This window comes from Colias philodice, chromosome 18 (genome assembly GCF_061535455.1).
Source record: "Colias philodice isolate Cphi_HAF_F1 chromosome 18, ilColPhil1 Martin Lab GWU primary, whole genome shotgun sequence".
NCBI classification, from domain to species: domain Eukaryota; kingdom Metazoa; phylum Arthropoda; class Insecta; order Lepidoptera; family Pieridae; genus Colias; species Colias philodice.
In genome coordinates, this window is record NC_143103.1 from 10,545,394 (window position 1) to 10,565,429 (window position 20,036).

General features: G+C 33.2%; 2 protein-coding genes across 4 annotated transcripts in view; both read right to left on the reverse strand.

Moving 5' to 3' along the window:
* Positions 1 to 13,168, reverse strand: part of ps (RNA-binding protein Nova-1-like protein passilla) — a 64,666-nt gene extending 51,498 nt beyond the window's left edge. For 2 of the 3 annotated variants that reach the window (XM_089706785.1, XM_089706784.1), the window contains exons 1-2: positions 12,753 to 13,168; positions 12,385 to 12,447 (exon numbers count right to left, since the gene is read on the reverse strand). In XM_089706785.1, the coding sequence (XP_089562911.1) occupies positions 12,385 to 12,447; positions 12,753 to 12,870 (181 nt within the window). In that variant the 5' untranslated portion in view covers positions 12,871 to 13,168. The remainder of the gene's footprint in view (positions 1 to 12,384; positions 12,448 to 12,752) is intronic. The other variant, XM_089706786.1, reaches the window with a different exon arrangement.
* A 1,443-nt stretch (positions 13,169 to 14,611) lies between these two features.
* On the reverse strand, positions 14,612 to 19,843 carry Yif1 (Yip1d-interacting factor 1). Its single transcript, XM_089706388.1, has 7 exons — positions 19,703 to 19,843; positions 19,313 to 19,507; positions 18,747 to 18,832; positions 17,521 to 17,688; positions 16,891 to 17,014; positions 16,115 to 16,377; positions 14,612 to 15,529 (listed from the first exon to the last, which is right to left on the reverse strand). The coding sequence occupies exons 1-7, from the start codon at positions 19,725 to 19,727 to the stop codon at positions 15,290 to 15,292; spliced, it is 1,101 nt and encodes a 366-aa protein (XP_089562514.1). The 5' UTR covers positions 19,728 to 19,843; the 3' UTR covers positions 14,612 to 15,289.
* Between the last annotated feature and the right edge of the window lie 193 nt (positions 19,844 to 20,036).

Genomic DNA, 20,036 nt, shown 5'->3' on the forward strand with positions numbered 1-20,036 from the left:
TTTAATACAATTCTTCATTAAAATGGATCTATTAAAGTAGAGAATTGTGTACACTTCTTCCGTGTAAAATGATAAAATTTATCTGCTGTTTATCTTTATTTCCAAGTTGCTATCTAAATCCTATAACTCATGCGGGCGGAGAATCAATCTAAAATAATTACAAGCTACTCGAGTAATTTCAACAAAAGCAATAAACAATCCCCTTAAACAGTTGCGTTTAGCAAACGCCAGATACCATTCCGTACCATTACACAATCACTGCAGAATACGCGTGATAAATACGAAAAAATTTCCAATACCAATTTAGACGAAAAAAGGTCAACAAAAGGCAATAACCCGCGTCATTTAGGTTCATTGTTAGGTGATACCATCGCGCATAAATCACACGATCATGACACCTTTTGCTAACTTCCACGCCGCTCTAACTTTTACCAATTCACAAAGTGATTTTTCATGTTAAGTAAATGTGAGTTATGAAAAAGTATAAAGACTAGATATTACTTAAAGTAATAAGGTAAGTAAAAAGAGGAAAATAATGAGAAGTCTTGCAAAAATAAGGAGGACACAATTTCTTCGTTCCGTTTCATTTAGATAGAAATCTCATACACGTGCCAAATGCATAAAAACTTTTGAATGCAAACGAAATAGCCTCAGTCGAATACAAATTTAATATGATTGCAAGAAACAATGTGGGCGCTGTTTGGCAACTTGCAGAACCCTAAGACGAGTTCGAGCAATAAAAATCAAATCATTTTCTATATAATTTTTTCTCTCTTTCGTTAAAACTATGACCCCTTGCCATCTACACCATTAATTTAAACTGTCACAGAACAGGAGCATTACACACGACATTAATAAACCAATATCAGTACTCCAAGACACGAGCAGGAAAAGCCTTGAATACTTGTGTATCAATAAAGAGCGCTCAATGAGCAAACAATATTATCGATAAGGCTCGTAATCAGTAACAATTGCGGCTGGAATTGCATCAAGTGGTCGCCCACTGTGCCCGTAATAGAGACGACGTCGTTGAACATCAGAAAATTTCCTTTAAGGCCAATGATGTATAACTGGTGGTAATAGATACAGAGCTTCAACGCTATATTAAAGTACTAATGGATGAAAGAATTCGGGAAGTTCGAGGTCTGCTTTTAAGGGTTTTGGACGAAAGAATTTGGGTACATTGAGAAAAAAGATTCCGCGCATTTGAAATAATTTAGCGAACAAATATTGATAAACGTAGAATGTAATTCTAAAAATATTATAATCTTATTGTAATATAGATAGGTATTATGGTTAGAAATACTACGAATCGAGGTTTTGTTTTTGTTCCATTGTTTGCAATTTATATTAGAGCAGGCTCCAAGGAGATGTTCGTTTGCAAAAATAGCGGACCTAAATCTGACTTCTGATATATATTGTATAGGTCCCAGACATCCTATAGACAGATGTTGCCAACCAGTTTTGTGGTCCCCCTGCCCGCACCCCGGTAATTAAATATGGCATACAAAGAAAAAAATAAAAATTTCCAAAACATGCCGTGTGGGGTATCAAATGAAAGAGCTTATTGAGTAGATCACGAATATATAGCATACTATATACATTTCTTACACTTTCTCTAAGATTTTTTAGAAAATTTACGAAAATGGTCCATTTTTGAGTTAACTTTAAACCACTATAGATTGAAAACTCATGAATATATTTTTTAAATTATTATTTTAAATAATTAACAATGGTCCATTGTTTATGATTCAATAGTTCGTAATATAATATAAGTGAGCTATGTGGTGGATTTGATGAAAATAACTATATACTATATGAACTTGAAAATATACTCGCCATCTTTGAATGCTCCCCCCACTCCCCCATGCAACTATTTCACTGTACGAAATATTGAATCGTAAACAATGGACTATTGTTAATTATTTAAAATAATAATTTAAAAAATATATTCATGAGTTTTCAATCTATAGTGGTTTAAAGTTAACTCAAAAATGGACCATTTTCGTAAATTTTCTAAAAAATCTTAGAGAAAGTGTAAGAAATGTATATAGTATGCTATATATTCGTGATCTATTCAATAAGCTCTTTCATTTGATACCCCACACGGCATGTTTTGGAAATTTTTATTTTTTTCTTTGTATGCCATATATAATTACCGGGGTGCGGGCAGGGGGAACACAAAACTGGTTGGCAACATCTGTCTATAGTATGTCTGGGATCTATACAATATATATCAGAAGTCAGATTTAGGTCCGCGATTTTTGCAAACGAAACTCCACTGAGAGTCCGGTCTATATGTCGGACGTTAAAAAATAGTGACATTATAATCCCACCAAAAACATTTTCATGTAAAATGTTGCCAAGACGAGTCCATATGACTCGCACTGTCAAAAAGTTATCAGATCTCATGTAGAGCCAAGCTTCTAACACTACACGCCCTAACTCTACAAGGCCTAAATTCACAAACTCTACACCTTAGTCAAAATATGTGGCTTGGCCATTTCGCTACATTCACATCGGCGTAAGGTGAAAAATTAATTCACTGTTCATTACTTTTGTGTTATACTGTATACAATAGTTCTTGTAGTAACGAACGGCCAAGCCACATATTTTGACTAAGGTGTAGAGTTTGTGAATTTAGGCCTTGTAGAGTTAGGGCGTGTAGTGTTAGAAGCTTGGCTCTACATGAGATCTGATAACTTTTTGACAGTGCGAGTCATATGGACTCGTCTTGGCAACATTTTACATGAAAATGTTTTTGGTGGGATTTCATTTCTTTTTGTAAGTTGTTTGTAACAATTTTTTTTTTATTTTTAGCTACGTCCGTAGGAGGCAGGAGACGTTCGCAACACTTCTATTCATTCATATTTATATGATCTGATCTGAAGTATATGTCTCAATATATGTCGATTAAATTTTTAATTTTTTTTTTAACAAGGAGTACCTATACATATATATATCTAGGGGAACCAAGTTTTAGATTATTAGATTAGACCTCTAGCGTCATCAAAATTTAATTTAAAATTACAGGTCTCATACAAACTCCCATCCCCTAGTTTAAGGGGTTGGGGGATGAAAGTTACAAGTTTTATAATTTTTTTGTTGTTTGTGTGCTAATACTAGCTTACATACAAAATTTCAGCTTTCTAGGGCATTAGGAAATACCTTAAGAATTTTGATGATCATCAGTGAGTCAGTGACGAAATTAGCGTTTTTTAGATATAAATAAAATCTGAAGTATAAAAGCTAATGTAATTAAAACTTAATATGTTCAATAAGTCCGCTATTGACAATATATCCCGAAAATTTTGTTGATCTAGCATAATCCAAACCCAAGTTATGAGGGTTCAAAAAAACGTCGAAGCGCTTCGAGAAAAGGTAGGTAGTGCCCGTGCGCGTAGTCGCTTGGCTCGTCTTGGCGGGGGCACTACCGTGCCCCCAGATAGAGTTTGGCTAACGAAAGATGAGACTGGCTTTTTATTTCGAAAATTTATATGGCAACACTTATAATTACGTAATTGTCATTAAAACCTGAGTTGTTGATGTGTCAAAGTGAAAATTATTTCCGCGATTTTAGTGATTTCTAATTGAAAACGAGACGAAAACATTGAAATGCGACTTAATAAAGGTTCTTTTTACTATGATTAGTAAATTTGAAAAGAAACAAGTTGAAAGAGATGTAGTTTTCAAGGAAAAACAAGAGTGTTTACGTGAAATATATCAATGCATTGTTAAGTGTGACTTTAATATTTTGATACTATTCATTTTGATTGCATTGTTTAATATTTATTATTTTGCAAGTAACATGGATGATACCAATAGTCCAGTTATAAACTATTCAAGCAACAATAAAAAAAATTGAATGATCTGTTTCGTTCAAAATGTTTAAAGACACAAAATCAGTATCTTGACGAGATTTCTTCTATGACCGGACCATGTTATTCGTGTTGGAAGATAGTATAAAAAACGAGATGGAATAACTGCAGAAATGGAAGGGTTCATAATAAAAGTCAGAGATAATGATAGTGATTCTTAGTATTCACTCGCGGTTGAATTTTTAGATTTAATATGATTATATTGATTAAACAAACTTTAATTGTATTTTATTGTGTTTTTCTTGCTTTCATTCGGTGTTCTTTTTTGTCTATCTGTATCACTTAACTGTACTAAGTATATTACATAAAACAATATTATAAAGATGAAGAGTTTGTTGTTTTTTTTTTGCTCGTAAGAGAAAATAATAAATAAAAGTATTAAAACTATATTTCCAACTATAACCTAAGTTGCCATATGTTGATTTTTTGAATTTGCCGCCTTTTTCCAGTCTCATCTTTCATTAGCCAGACAATATTTTCTTAAGGAATATGGTAAATGATTCGTTATATTTTAATATAATCATTTAATAAACTTAATCATAATACTAAGCCCAATCAATTATTTCCACGCACTTAATTTTAACTTTAATCATGTATGCCACATTATTTTCTTAGCATTTTTAATTAGGCATGGAACACACCTACATTATACAATTATACATGTCCTATAAAAACGTACGCAATGTACGCATTGTCGAAAAAAAGAAAAAAAAAAACCTCGTTACGTGTTATCTATAAGAATTAATTCAAGCTGTACAAACAGGCATGATAAAAGAGGTGTATATTTAACGCCTCCGAGCATTCAGAAGTGTCCTAAGTAAACAGCTGTCGGCCGCCGAGAGGTCCGCTAACATCGATGTACTGTGGCACTACATTTGCTTACATTTGCCGATGGCGGATGTACCTACTACATTTGCTTTGCAATCTTGTTAACTTGGATGGTTATGTAAATTGTCTGTTTTGGAGTTTAGTGTTCGTACTTAAGGTATACTCAAACTTGAAGATATTACAGAACCTCGTCATATTTTGTGTAGTTATTCAATGTTTTTGCCGTAATATACTTAATTTAAAATGTATTTTTTTTTGCAATTATAGTAAAAATCTTACTACAGTAATAGACAATTTATGATTCTATTGTTCAATCCAATACATATAATGAGCGTGTTAATTTTGAAATAAAAAACTATTCAATCGCACTTAGATGTTGCAATCAAGATAGTTTTTAAGCTAGAACAGACTAATGGACTTCTTTGTACGCGAGAAAATGAATGGAAAGCAGTGAAAATCATAATAACAACGGAGCAAATGACGCATCTATTTAAGTGATACATTATTCTATACTAATTACTACCCACAATAGAAAAAAAAATATTATACTGAATTAATTAAAAGATCACAATTTCGTTATAATTTTCACACTTTACCAAACATTATTACTCAAAGTATAAGTCATCGTAAATTTTTAGACAAATTCTTTTAACAACCAGACCTAACAACGTTCTCGATACCCTTACAAGTAAGAATAACAGAGAATTTCCATCTCACGCGTCAAAATTAGGTCAAGCTCGAAACATGGAAGCTACACAACAGTACCGTCTCGAATTTCACGTTGTTCAGAAGACCTATAACTAAATACTACAGAAAAGTCTTGATTTCCTTATCAACACCACCAAGCTTTGAGAAAAATATAACCTTTATTCATTTGCCCGACTACTGTATATAAGAAATACACACGTTAATCATAGAAAAAAGACAAAAAAAATAACGTTATAAAACACTGTATGTCATTGAACCAGATTGTATGACTACATCTATCAGCTCCTAATTCAGGCAGCTCACAAGCCTGTCTTTGCCCACAAAATAGACCAATCATTTTTTTTTTCCAAGACTTAGCCTATACCAATAATTTGGTCGATGATGACCCATTAAGCCACAGAGTATATACCAGAAACGTTTCTGTCTAGAAAATAAAAAAACAAGATTTTTTTTACTTTTTGTCTAGACCAAATTATTATTATGGTGATGATGCACTTAGCTACTTAATATAACCCACTAATACACGTAACCCGCTTAGCACTAGTCTGTTACAACACGTTACGTAACAATAACGCAAAAACGAAAGTGAGCCGTCGCGATCCGAATATTGATGAACTGACATACACACATACAAATATATTCATACATACACACACGAGCGCATCCGTTACCTATTCGTTATTGAAAGTAAAAACATGGATAATGTATGTTATGTCATTTGTGTATGCGATTTGTGACACTTTGTAGGAAATAGAAGGATTTCAATGTTATCTGTGGTTTTTATAAAAACAAATTACACACAATTTTTGTTATCCTACTAATATTATAAATGCGAAAGTTTGTGACGATGTGTATGTGTGTGTTTGTTACTCTTTCACGCAAATACTACTGAACCGATTACAATGAAATTAAGCACACATATAGAGGGTAACTTGGATTAACACATAGGATAGGTTTTATCCCAGATATCCCACGGTAACGGGCACTATGCGGCTTTTATTTGAAAACGCGGGCGAAGCCGCGGGCGGAAAGCTAGTACACAATATTTTCAATAGTGAGGAGAGACCGATACCAAGACCACAGTGATATTATTTAGTCCCACATTTGTATTAAAAAGAATAAAGACGAGAGATATTATTTCACAAAAAATTACAAAATAAAATGAACGTTAAAACAATAGCAAATTTCTAGGTACCAGTATTCAGTAATAGTTTCATATTTCGCTCTAAGATTGAAATAATAATTTCGAAAAAAATACATTTTGCTCGGGGCATATTTAAATTAACAAAAGCTTTGTATTATAAGACAAAGGAATGATCCGAGTCGAATACTTTTAATATATTTTTGATGTTACACGCGTCCGCCTACTCACTTTTCCTAACTATGTAGATAGACCTATTGTTCTTAAAATAATATGGTGAAAAATCAAAAGATTGACGCAAATTTAATAAAGCTAGATAGGATTTAATATTCCGTAATATGCTTAACTATAAACTATGCGTATGTTAGATTTCATCCTAATTCAATTAGGCAATATGCTTGATTAATTATCGAGTAAGGAACAATCTTAGCTATAATATTAGTTAGACAGTTGATCATCCGGTCTATAAATGTGATACCTACGTAGAAATTATCATTTCAAGTTTACGAGATAATTAGTTTCCAAGAAAACCTAAAAGAATTTCCTTATTTACAATCCCAAACAGATATACTCCATGCATTGCCAACGAAGACAAATACTAGTACATAACGTTTACAACCTCTTTTTTAGAGTCTGTCTAATAATTACCGAGCATTACACAAAAGGAAATAAAAGCTCCATCAGGGACACAATTATATCAAGACAGAGGCATCCCCCGATAACAACGAGGCGGTAATTAAAGCCAAGTCAAGATTTCCCGTCACAAAAGAGGGCCCGACCGTGACAGTGGCTTTGAAGTCGCAGACGATCTTTTACTGAGCTAATTATATAAATTAGCTATTTTCCCCGGAACTTCTCAAGATTTTTTTATAATTTGTTATTACAGTTATTAATTGCTATCCTTATACAGGCGGAAATAAATCTAAATACCTAAACAGTAGAGATATGCCGCGTTCTTCCATCACGAACGAACCGACGGGCAAATTTACAGAGCTTTTCGCGAGAAAGAGTAAGTAACAAACATACATCCAAACATTCCCATAAATTTATAATAAAAAGTAGGATACATGTAGACGGCAGGCAACTAATTGTATGAAGCACATCTCGCCTGGCAATTGTGTAAAGCCCTCTCGGAGGCGTCGGAGTGTTCTCAACGAGGCATCCTTGGGGAAATGTCGTCTGGAGAATCGAGGATAAAAACAGTTTTAGTGTGGTCGGATTTTAATTTGGCAATTTAGATACAACTTTAATTTATCGTTATTATGTCCACATGAATCTGTAGTAGGTGGATAACGAATAATACTAAAATGTCAGCTTCGTTTCTACTTACAATAAAACTTCAATAAAATAACAGCTTTTAAAATGCATATTTTAAATTTTTGTTTTTCTCATATAAAAATTAAGAAGAATTATTTAAATCTTCATTGAGGTATTATTTTTACACAATTTGCATTGAAACATACTGCAAATGCGTAACGTAGTTTTGCATATAAAATTACTTCCTATCTCGCGACAAACTATTTCTAAAAACGCTTAAGTTAGTTTTTTCATACTAAGGTGCAATAAAAAGCAGAGCAAAAGAATTTCACACTAACCTTAGCCTTACCAATGTAACATTATGCCTTACTATGACAATCGACATAGAGTCATTAATACACGCCGGGTGCGCGTGCGCTTTCTTACCGCGCAATTACTATGCGCATAGATTAACACCTAACACGTACATACATCGATTAATGTGCTTTATTGTATCGATTAAATTTATTGAATATGCTATTTATGTGTACAATATCTAATAAGAAAATTAAAATTATTTTTATGCGTCCCTTATAAGGGTGTAGGTTGCCAGTTAACAAAGACTCCTTTTCTACAGTAAATATAAAATCTAAAAAATTGTATAAAAATTTACATAACTTGACTATAGTTTCTTACCGATTGCCATGTACCTACTACTTTCACAGTCTATTATGTATTTACAATTTGTAATTTCAATGTAATATCACGGAAAAAATTGGTAACAAGACGATTGAAAACACGATCTAATTCAACAAAAAAGTATTAAAATATGCAGTTATCTATTAAATGTGTTAGGAAGCGTGGTGTCGCACGCCATCGCAATTTTCCCCACCGCCGAGCGCGAAGGCGAAAATGTTTTATAATAGTCCGTTGCACTGATAATAACTGTTTGTATGTTATGATAATTTGTTATTGTTTTTCTGTGCGTTTTTACTTTCACTACTGTTGAAAATATCTTGTAAATATAGACAAAATAGGATTTCTTACATCAAGAATTAAAGCAAGTTCCTACAGTTTCTAATTAGATTAATTACCTTTTTATTACTTACAATTAAATATTAATTATGTAATAGGCAGTGAGATTAATTCCCGTTCACGCCAATACTATTATTCGTTGCGATATGTACCTACCAACAAAGATTAGGTATCAAGATTAAAAAGGTTCAGGAAGGAAAACTCATGATAAAAAATATGAAGAAAATTCACGAGACAATCAGTGCATACAGCATATGCCATAAACAAATAAAATAAGGATTTTTACTATGTAGAAATTATATAGAAAACGTATAATAAACGCCTGTCACAAATATCGAACCCAAAACGTTCGTTTCCCTTGTTTGCGAGCAAAAACCACGTATGCACATCATAATTAATCCCCTTTGTGATATTAAAAACTAAGCGCTTAATAACATTAAGCTATCATCGTACTTGAAAATTAATATGGGACATATATTAACTAAGGTCTTATACACGCTAACTTAAACGACCTTTAGGTAAGTACTAAGCAAATAGGTACGTGTCTATTTCTAGTATAGATACATCACGTTGTAAACATTAAATTGAAGTAATATTACTTAATGTTTCGTTAATTTCCATGATTCAAACCTAGATATAAGATAATTGTTTAAGAATTGTTTTGAAATTTTATTGTTTTTAGCTTTAATGTAATATTCACGTTAAGATTTTTATCAATATCTCATTAAGAACATTCAGATTCAACACGATTTATTTTAAGCTTTTATAACCAAATAAAAAAATCTTTCATAATAATTTTAAATTAAACAATAAAATATGTACTTAACAAGCTAAATAGCCAAACATAACATTTAACATCCTGTAAATCACGCAAAACGTTATCGCGAGTCACGACCATCTTGGCGTTAACAAATGTCCAACCCTTATATTTCCCACCCTTCAAGTGTTCATCCTTCCGTAAAATACATACCTATACTATGTTTATGTGCTTACCCGAGGTTCTTTCTCTCTAAGAAAATTCATACACGTATGTCCCGTAGTTTACTAGTGTAAATATTTAACACATAGAACAAACAAGAGTGTTTTTTTATAAAAAAAAAATTCAGCCATGTTTTATTTGATTTTGGATAACGCGATTAAAAATACTTAAATTTAACAGTTTTTAATTTCAAATAGAAAAAACTCTTATTAGACTTTTACAATGTCGATTACACCCTTCGTGCTGTTACCTAATTTTAGTTCTTGTAATTGTGTTCCAGTCGATGTAATGATTACGTTCAAATTACTTAATTACGAATTCGTTGGCGTTTACAACGCATAAAATGGCCGATAAAGTACCTAGAAATTGTTACATTTCACCTGCTTGTAAGCTTTACAATAAATTAAGTTCAAATAATGATTTTGAGTAATACTATTAATAATTCTATCACGACTTGAAAGCTATGTTGTTCCAGAATGACATAGTGCTGTGTATTCTTTAGATACACACTGTATATTATTTTTTTCATCCCGGGTCAACCCGGGCAATGCTGAGAGGTTAGTACCTAGTTACATAAACGTATGACCTAATTTAATATCAGGGTGTTTTAAGGCGATGTTTAACAGTAACACAAATTATTTCAACTAAAGGACGACGTTACAAAACAAATTTAGCTTGTTCGGAAATTCCTACACAATTTAACAATTTATAACAAGGAAACCGCGCTACTCGCACAAAAAGAAGCATCATCTATACGCTCGCTTTTTAGTTTTTATGCATTTAAAAGACCTTGATATCTAGATGCTCAGTTTTTCTGCATTTTGCGCAAAACTCGCAATCAGCGAAGAGGTCGCGTCCCAATTCCCGACAGCCCCAGTGGTGTGGATCGAGGGGCGTATAATTCTTTATTGTTTACACTACACTGCGATTAAAAATGAACAATGCAGAAAGCTCTTCGGTTCCGTATTGTTGCAACGTATTACGCCTGAAAATTTAGTACCTACGTGTTTTGTAGGGCTTTCAAATTTAATATTTATTTGGAGTGCTCGCCTTTTACACGGATGGCGGGTGTTGTTTTTCTTTCAAAACTCCTGTTTGTCGATTGTTCACATTGATAAAGAGTCCTATCGCCTTACATAAAGTTTGGGTAAGTGTTTCGTAAGAGATTAAATTATCAAATACTATAAACATACGTAAACAATACCTTTACGATATACATCGACACATTCGACACGTCATAAGACAAGTATTTTTAACACTAAACAAAAATGAAAAAAAGGCATGTATCATCAAATACCATTCAAGACAAGACAGTCGAACCTTGTAGACAATTTGTAAAATTCGAACATAAGCATCGAAGTTGCAACACAAAAATCAACAAAGCAACCTTGGAATTATTCATACACAGCTCTATACCACTAGTAATTAAGTACAATATATGCTTAGACGCCGACCTTGAGAGCGTATTTCTCTAAGATGCTACTTATAAAATAAGTACCAAATGTATCCATAACAACCTAAAGAAACATACAAATCCATATTTGATTATACACCTTAATGGCCGATTTCATTTCTGAGACCTCGACAAATTCTAATATAAACAATAACAGTTGTAATTGTTCTCAAAAATAATTCTATCAACCCAAATAAATGAATCTTAACCTAACATAATCTAATAATTTTGTAAATGATGAATGGATGTGCCAATCTATAACCTAAATACGGTGAAATATTAAATAATAGTCGATGGTTTGTAGCAAATAATGTTAATCGTCCAGTTAGTTGAAAAAAGCAAATAAAGCGAAAAGATGGAAAATAAAAAATATCTCAAGAAGAGTTTGGCAGTGTTGGAGTACTGTACATTGTGATGATCACACCAACGATGGAACGACAAAGCCATGAGAGGTGGTGTGGCTACGTACAGGCTCACGACATCGAGGCAATGTGAGATGGGAGTGACGGCAAACTCTGCCAACTCGGCAGTCAGTACGCTCAGTCTGCTCTAGCTCACCGCTTACGCACAACATTATGTCAGTATTAGTCAACAATATCACTTTTTAAATATTGATTCTCTACATACAGATTCTTTGCTATGCAGCACTACATTATAATTGCAGGTACCATTGGAATCTAATCAAAACTATTTTATATGGAGCTTTAAACTGGATTTGCAAACCTGTTTGTTACTTAATATTCACTTTTCATTGTTTATGGCTGAATATGAACAGAGTTTATGAATTCAGTTTATGATTAAATTTCCATAAATAGGATGACATTAACAAAATGTCGTAAATTGAAAAACAAGAAGTAATTAAACAAATGGATGGTTTACACATTAAAGATAATTATACTTGAATTTGCTATCTCTTTTATTAATTAACTTTTAAATTGGTTTTCTACTGATAAGTTGACTGAACATGTCGGCATAGAGCGTCTAGCTACGTAATGAGACGAGGATGGTCAGGTTTAGTATCACCGTCGGTTCGGGTGGTGGTGAGTGGTGAGCAGCGTGAGCGTGAGCGTGGCATGCGCGCCACCAACCACAAAGCCAATGTGAACAAAATACTCTGACGACTCACCGAAATGAGACGTAATATTGCCATGGCCGTTGGCCAGTGGCAATGCCGTCACCAAGTCTTGAACTAAAAAACAACGACTCTCTTTTAACATTGCATTCAATAAAAGTACAACTAAGGCGAACACCGCACATAAAACAACATATTTCGTCCGCGCTTATCTTTACGTATTAATTCCTAAACTTTACAACACATTATCGAGTTTACATTTAAAAACTTTAAGTCACAATAACTGTTATCATTAAATAGGTCAAACTGATAAGAGCGTAATATTCTGATAAGAATCTTGTAGGTATATTTAACAGCAGGGTCACGACACTGTCAATGTTAACACGCCTAAAAATACTTATTGTGACAAAATGTAGACTCACCTGAACTGAAGTGTGACCTTTTGATATCGCCATTCTCAGAATCGCCGTCCAGAGGTCGTTTTCTAGAGTCCGAAATCTCTGGACTGGGACAAGTATCCATACCCGTGTCAGCGGCCATGTTGAATTTCAGGGCAAAACTATTAACTTCTCTAGCATAATTCCCATTACGTAATTCCTTCAGAATGCGTTAACGGTTGCGGCACTGTACATAATTATTATATCATCGAATACACATAACACTTAAACAAATAAAACAAAGGGAATTGAAGCAGTAAATAGTCTAATTACTAAATTATAAGAGGAGAAGTGACACTATAGATATTACGTCTAAATGTAATGTGAACGTTTGTCGATACTGCGCTGCGGTGTTGTGCGGCGCATGGTCAGCCTGAACTTATCTGCGGGTGTCACGCCGCCGCGTTGGCACTACTGCGCTTTGACAGCTACCAGCTGATTACTATAGTGATGTTCCATTATTTGTTTATTCTATTGAAATGGAAAGTTTTTAAAAAGTAGAACACAAAAAAATGTCTGTCTACGCACTATAAAAAGCGACAACGGATCGATGAATAACTGTATTTAGTTTAGTCTGCAGTTTTAATTTAAAATATTTGGTGTCAGACATATCGCCCATGCACCACAAATTTCTTTGTGTTTAGCATTTATCACTGAAACTGCTAAACTAATTTTGTAACTTTTTTCATCAGTAGTAAACAGCATTATTCGTTATCTATTCTATTCTATTATGGGCTTATTTTTTTTACAGTCGACCTCCATTTTGACATAACGGCTATTATCAAATTTAAGAATCATAATATACAAGCGGGGAATTACTGTAACACAAATGAATTTATTCACTTTATTTTTGTTATGATTTCTATCCAAATCATGTCACTTTTAATTTCACTATAGTCTTTAATTCATTATAAATTTCTACGAACAACTTACTGTATACATTAATTAATCAACTTATGTTAACCTATTAAGAATCTGCATATTATGATGAATGGCTATATTTTTTATAGTATACAGTGCTGGATATCCTAGATAGGTACAGTACATCACTAGAGGAAAAAATCAAGCGCAAGGTCATCTAGATTTTTAGCCAATCAGCTCGTAGCGCACTCGTAGCTAACTTCTGTGCGTTTTCTTCAAGTACATAGGTACGTATATAATATTGTGTTAATATACTTACGAGTAGGTACAATAAAGTATAAAAAATATAGAATTTGATTAACGCTGATGCGGAATAATTAGAATCTGCATGCGTGTTATTTAGTTCAATTTGTTTTTTTGATAGAATATAATAATCTTATCTTTATATTACAAAAAGTCATTTAAAACGTTACGTATTGTGTTTTCCAATTAATATCTTACTAGTTACAGTTACCTATATAGTTTTCAATATTTCGAGCTTTACATAGTAGGGCATACATTTATTCTAGATAGCTAGCCTAGTTAGATAGGTTGCTATTCAGTTTGAAGCCTTTGTTCACACTTCGCATATTGTTCAAATATGGCGGGCCGCGGGAAGAAGTGGGCGGCCCCATAGACGCTAAGTAGGTCAAGGTACGTACTACAGGCCAGCACATGCGTTGAAATGAGATAACCGATCCTTTTTCTCCCTTGTAACCCCATTTTAAAATAGCGCAATGACGTTTTTTGGCTTTTTGATTAGATATTGCCATATAAAATGTATTGAAGAAAAAGTAAAATAAAAATGAGTGTTTCGTGAAATCTTTTATCTAATAGAAAATAATGAAGATCTGTACTTTATCACTTCTCCTATATTCTTATATTTTTAATATAAAAATAGGTGTAAGAGGATGCAGGAGGAAGTAGGGGTCAATGAAACAAAATTTGTGTACAAAATTATTTTATTTATATTCGTATAGGTAATATATTATAATCTTATTAAACATAAATTTGTCTAATGACTGACGACTATGCTACAAAAGTTTTAGGTATTAAAAATATATACAAAATAAGAAGCCAGTATTATGGCCCTTACAGTCGGTTATTTTACGCCTTACGGGCCCCGGCTCGTATAACTGATTTCCTTCCAAAAAACTATTAGATTAAGCAAACACAAAATAAGCAAGTATGTATTTAAAACTAAATGACAAAAGCAAATTTAAAGGTTAAGTCGCGAAAAACAATTTAAATTGTAAATTAGTCATTATCAAGCTCGTAACTATGTTAAAATAAATGGATATACATTTAATTACAATAATTATAAGTACATAGTAATTACGAAATAAGTTTTAATTTTTAAAATTAGGAATGATATATATTTTACTAGTGGATAAGCAAATTAATCAGTAAACATGTTAAAGTTTTCATATCAAAATATAAGACTACAAAAATTTCAGTAGTACAAAATATTATTTTTACATTGTCTCAATATAGTTGAAAATTTAAATGTTGGTAATTCCTCAAAAATCGTTCATTCAAAAAAAACAACAATTTTACTGCCAACATTTATTAAAAACCGTACCAACATTCAAACTTAAAACTAGGGACACAGATAAACAATATTATAGCGCTTGAGGAACCACAGAGGGTGGTACGAGGTGGTACGTGAGCCACCAGGACAAGAACGGTTGTGTTATAGCCACAAAGAGCAGGAAGTAGACTCTCCGCTTGGTTCCACCCCCACTTGGCTTCGACCAGTTATCTACATATGGATTTTGCGTGTTATAATTAGAATAGTTGTTGTAACTTGTATCGGGAGCTTGCGACCCGCCAGACAGGATTTGTAGCCTGAGCGTTTTTACCTGAAATAAGGGAAAATAATTAAATGAAAAACGGAAATTGTGGCATGATGAACCTTATCAATATAAACATGTCGACTGGTGTATGTACAGTGGATAATACCTATTTATATTTATTTTTTAGAAAATTTCATGTTTTGGTCACCTTAGATATTAAATTGTTTATATTATGTACTTTCAGGTTATAAAAAAAAGATGAAAAATAATTTAAAAGAAATTACTACAACAACACATATTCTGGGAAAAAGGAGGATATCATATCATACTATCATTTGCTAAAATATTATATCCTACTATAACTAAATTGTTTCATATGTTCTGTCTTTATTATACACTAGCCTTCCACCCGCGGCATCGCCCGCGCAGTCAAAGAAAAACCCGCATAGTTCCCGTTCCCGTGGGATTTCCGGGATAAAACCTATCCTATGTCCCGGGTGAAAAGTACCCTATGTCCTTTCTCGGGTATCAAAATATCTCTATACCAAATTTCATGCAAATTGGTTCAGTAGTTAAGGCGTGATTGAGTAACAGACAGACAGACAGAGTTACTTTCGCATTTATAATATTAGTATGGATTACACAACTCACCAAAAAGTACGACAGCGCGAAGCTACAGTACACCAGCACGCAATAATACCCGGTGCCCCCCAGCAACAACCCCGCGAGGAGGCTACATATCATCACCGAGTACTTATACCCGGAGAACGCCAGCAGGTCGAGCGTGGTGAGTGCTGTACTGGTCTGTGTGATGTACAGCGTCGCCAGGTAGAGTACCATCTCGAAGATTATGTATGCTAGCGCACTGGACGCTTGGATGGATATCTGCTCGGGGGAGAAGCGGTGTTGCAGACCTGGAAATGAGGTAAAATACTCATTTGAAACATTTTCATTGAAAAAAATATTATGAGGCGAAAAAACGCAGAAGTACGATACTACGTCTTTTCGCTGTATCGGGTCGACGTTGACCATGCCACCCATTTTCAAATAAAGTTTGATATTAGATAGATAGAATACTTTATTGCACTCAACATTAATGAAGGAACAGAGAAAGAATAAATAAAAAGTATAAATGTAACCACCTCGAAGGACCATTTGCGTATTTTTATACAGAAAAAGGGTAAGATATAAAAATTCGTATATAGAAAGCATGCAGATAGTGTAGAAAATTTTAAAATCTGTTCAATATTTGCACACACTTTAGTTATATTTGCACATCTTTGATTGAAATTTGCAAAGCTAAATTCATTGATAAATTAGTCATTGCACACTAGGGCTGGGGCATATTATGAAAATATGAGAGGCCTAATAGAAATAATAAATCAAATAACTTTTTATAAATTCAAATATACTACGATAATAATTACCAAGCATGAATCCAGCCAGAAGCACATATGTAACATAGCCCATAGCGGGTATGTAAAGGTCGGGCGCGTTCAGATCGTAGCGGGGGGCGACCGGGGTCTCTTGGTCGTATTTCACCATCCATTCCTAGGGGACAAAAATATAAGTAATATTTGATATTTTGTGTGTGGGTGGATTTATTTTTATCCATGTTTTCAACTATTATCAGAGTAACTAAAACTGTTTTATACATTCGCCTTGCAATTTTAATTATAAAGAATAACAGTACATTAATTTGTGTATTAAAAATTTTAAATGCCAGTAAGATTCCAAGTAGAACAAACCCAATAAGATTCTTATTGGCTTCTTATAATAAGAAACCATTTTTTTTTTTTTTTTTTAAACCATTTATTGATAGAAAAATAAACATACATTAAGCATACAGAAGAAACACCACATAAATCGACACGATTTGATCGTGGTGCACATGCATTCTAGACGCCAAACAAATACTAGACAGATTAATATAAATTTTGCTGCATTACATTTGAAAATTACATTTATACACACATTACATTTATAAGCACCGTAACATACAATTATTTATTTATTTATTTATTACTAAAATTACATAAACAAACATCATCACACACCTTATGAGTATACGGGAATATAATCAGCAGCAACTTCCTCAACACATATCTGGTGTCCACCGCGAAGTAGTACCTCATCCTGGAGACAGGCAGGTACTTGCCCAGCTCTCGCTTTACCACGTCACGACCTTGGGCAGCGAGCTGGTTGCCATACTGGAGTGCCATGTCCTGGAATAAGAATCTATATATCATCTATATATATCTATAACTCAAAGGTGTCTAATATAGTGATCTATCAACGCACAGCCCAAACCACTGGACGTATCGGGCTGAAATTTGGCATGCAGGTAGAAAGGATTTCCCGAAATTTTTGCGGGAACGGGAAAAACGGGGATGCACATACAAAGTCGTGGTCGTCGTCGTAATAAATATAATGGAGAGAGAAACCGAAGAAAATTTCGGGTATTTGAGGTTGGTAAGTTATTAAATTTTAAAATACAATAATAATTTTATTTAAAAGAGCTTTATGCTGAGTATATGAATACCTTTACTGACTGAAATATACTTAAAATATTTTATTTAAGAGCTGAAAAATATTTATGCTTTATAATTCATATTTTTCCATAAAAAAATATTCATTTATCAAGCATTTGAGTGCTAAAAATACTAAGAATTACAATTAAAAGCTACTAATTATTTGATAATACAAACACATGCTATGCCTCACTGTCAAAATAAATAATAACACTTTCAGAAACCAGCCACTTGTGAGCACAAAACTTTATAGTATCACAGCAATAATAAATATTATTTGCTATAATTTATTAATCTAATTAGAAAGATTAACTAGTAAGCACATAGCATTAAGTCTTCCTAACTTGATTACTCAGCGAAAAATCTACAAAGTATCAAGAGAAATAGGTATGGTCTTCCTGATTTATTTAATAAGTCAGGCCCCGGAATCACAGACACAATAAAAATTGGACCGTGGACCGTGGACCGATCGGGCTGTTCGGGGCTCAATGGGTTAAAGAAATAAACATTACTATGGAAAGCACTTATGTTAGTACAATAACTATTAAATATATCTATCTACCCAAGTTTTATATGATTAACTTAAATTCCAACATTTCATTATTCAGTGAGACTTCTAGAAGCACTATTAGCACATAGTGTCACCATTTACATCAGAAAGCAGTCACTACAGAAATATTTTATAAAAATAAACAATATAAAGAAAGATTATTATACATCTAAATCTCCATAAGAAATGTCTACTTGTGTACCTGTACAATGGGTTGTTGCAGCATGGAACCAATCTGTTGAGGCGACGCCATTGGACTTTGTGGAAATCCTCCTGGGTAACCAAAACCTACAAATTGTCAATTAATTAACAAATAGACAAAATATAGTATTATAAGTAGGTGGGTTCCTTGTTTTATATATTACTAGCGGTCCGCCCCGGCTTCGCCCGTGGTACATATGAAAAATAGATGTTGGCCGATTCTCAGACTTACCCGATATGCACAGAAAATTTCATGAGAATCGGCCCACCCGTTTCGGAGGAGTATGCAGACTAACATTGTGACACGAGAATTTTATATATAAGATGTACTACAAATTTTATGATATATTTCTACACCATAGTCACATTAAATAAAATCTAAGTTAATAATAAGTTTCTGAGTTTATCTAAGAAAATATTTTAATGGCATTCAATATCTAACATGAAAAATTACCTATTGATAGTCCTCATATATTAACTTAGTGTGTTATTATAATAATTAGTGATAGTCCATAGTGGTGTTTTCAAGTTGTTTCAAGTTAATTACAAATTTCTTGCTCTACTTACTCCCAGTAGGATCTTGCCCACCAAAATCTTGTACAGGATCTAAAGGTATTCCCTGTGTATAAGGTGGAGGTGGGCCCGCCGGAGGGTATGCACCTCCGAAACCAGGGTTCGGACTGAAGGGAGGAAGCGGCGATGGAGCCCCCATTGCGTTAACATCGCTAACTCTCTTGGCCTTTCGAGGGCCAGAGTGTGACACTAAAAATTAAAAAATAACACATTGTTTATACTCTATGCCTCTGAAATCTTTTGTAGTGCAAGAAAAACATCAAAAAATTGCTATATTTATCCATTTTACATGGTAATTGTATAAAAAATACACTTTTTTCGTAATATATCTAATAATACTTCGGTTATATGAAATAATGACAAAAATCATTGATATACTATTACCATTTCTTGAAGCGTTAAAATTCATGTTTGCTTTATCGTTATAATCGTATACACATTATAAATTATCACTTATTTTATTAATTTTTTGTTATAATAAAACGAAACACATCATCAACAGCCAATTTACAGGCAATCCAATTTGACATTAAATTTATTACAGTTGCCATTATAAATATCATGGGTAAATAGGAAATGAGACTTTTAATGCATCATTAATTTTTCTGCAATAAATGAATTTTTTCAACTGTGTTTTCAACCCATAAATGTTAACAATTAATAGGTAAATTAATAGGTAAATGAAGTGAACTTTTGGTTGGTTTAATGCTCTAAGTGG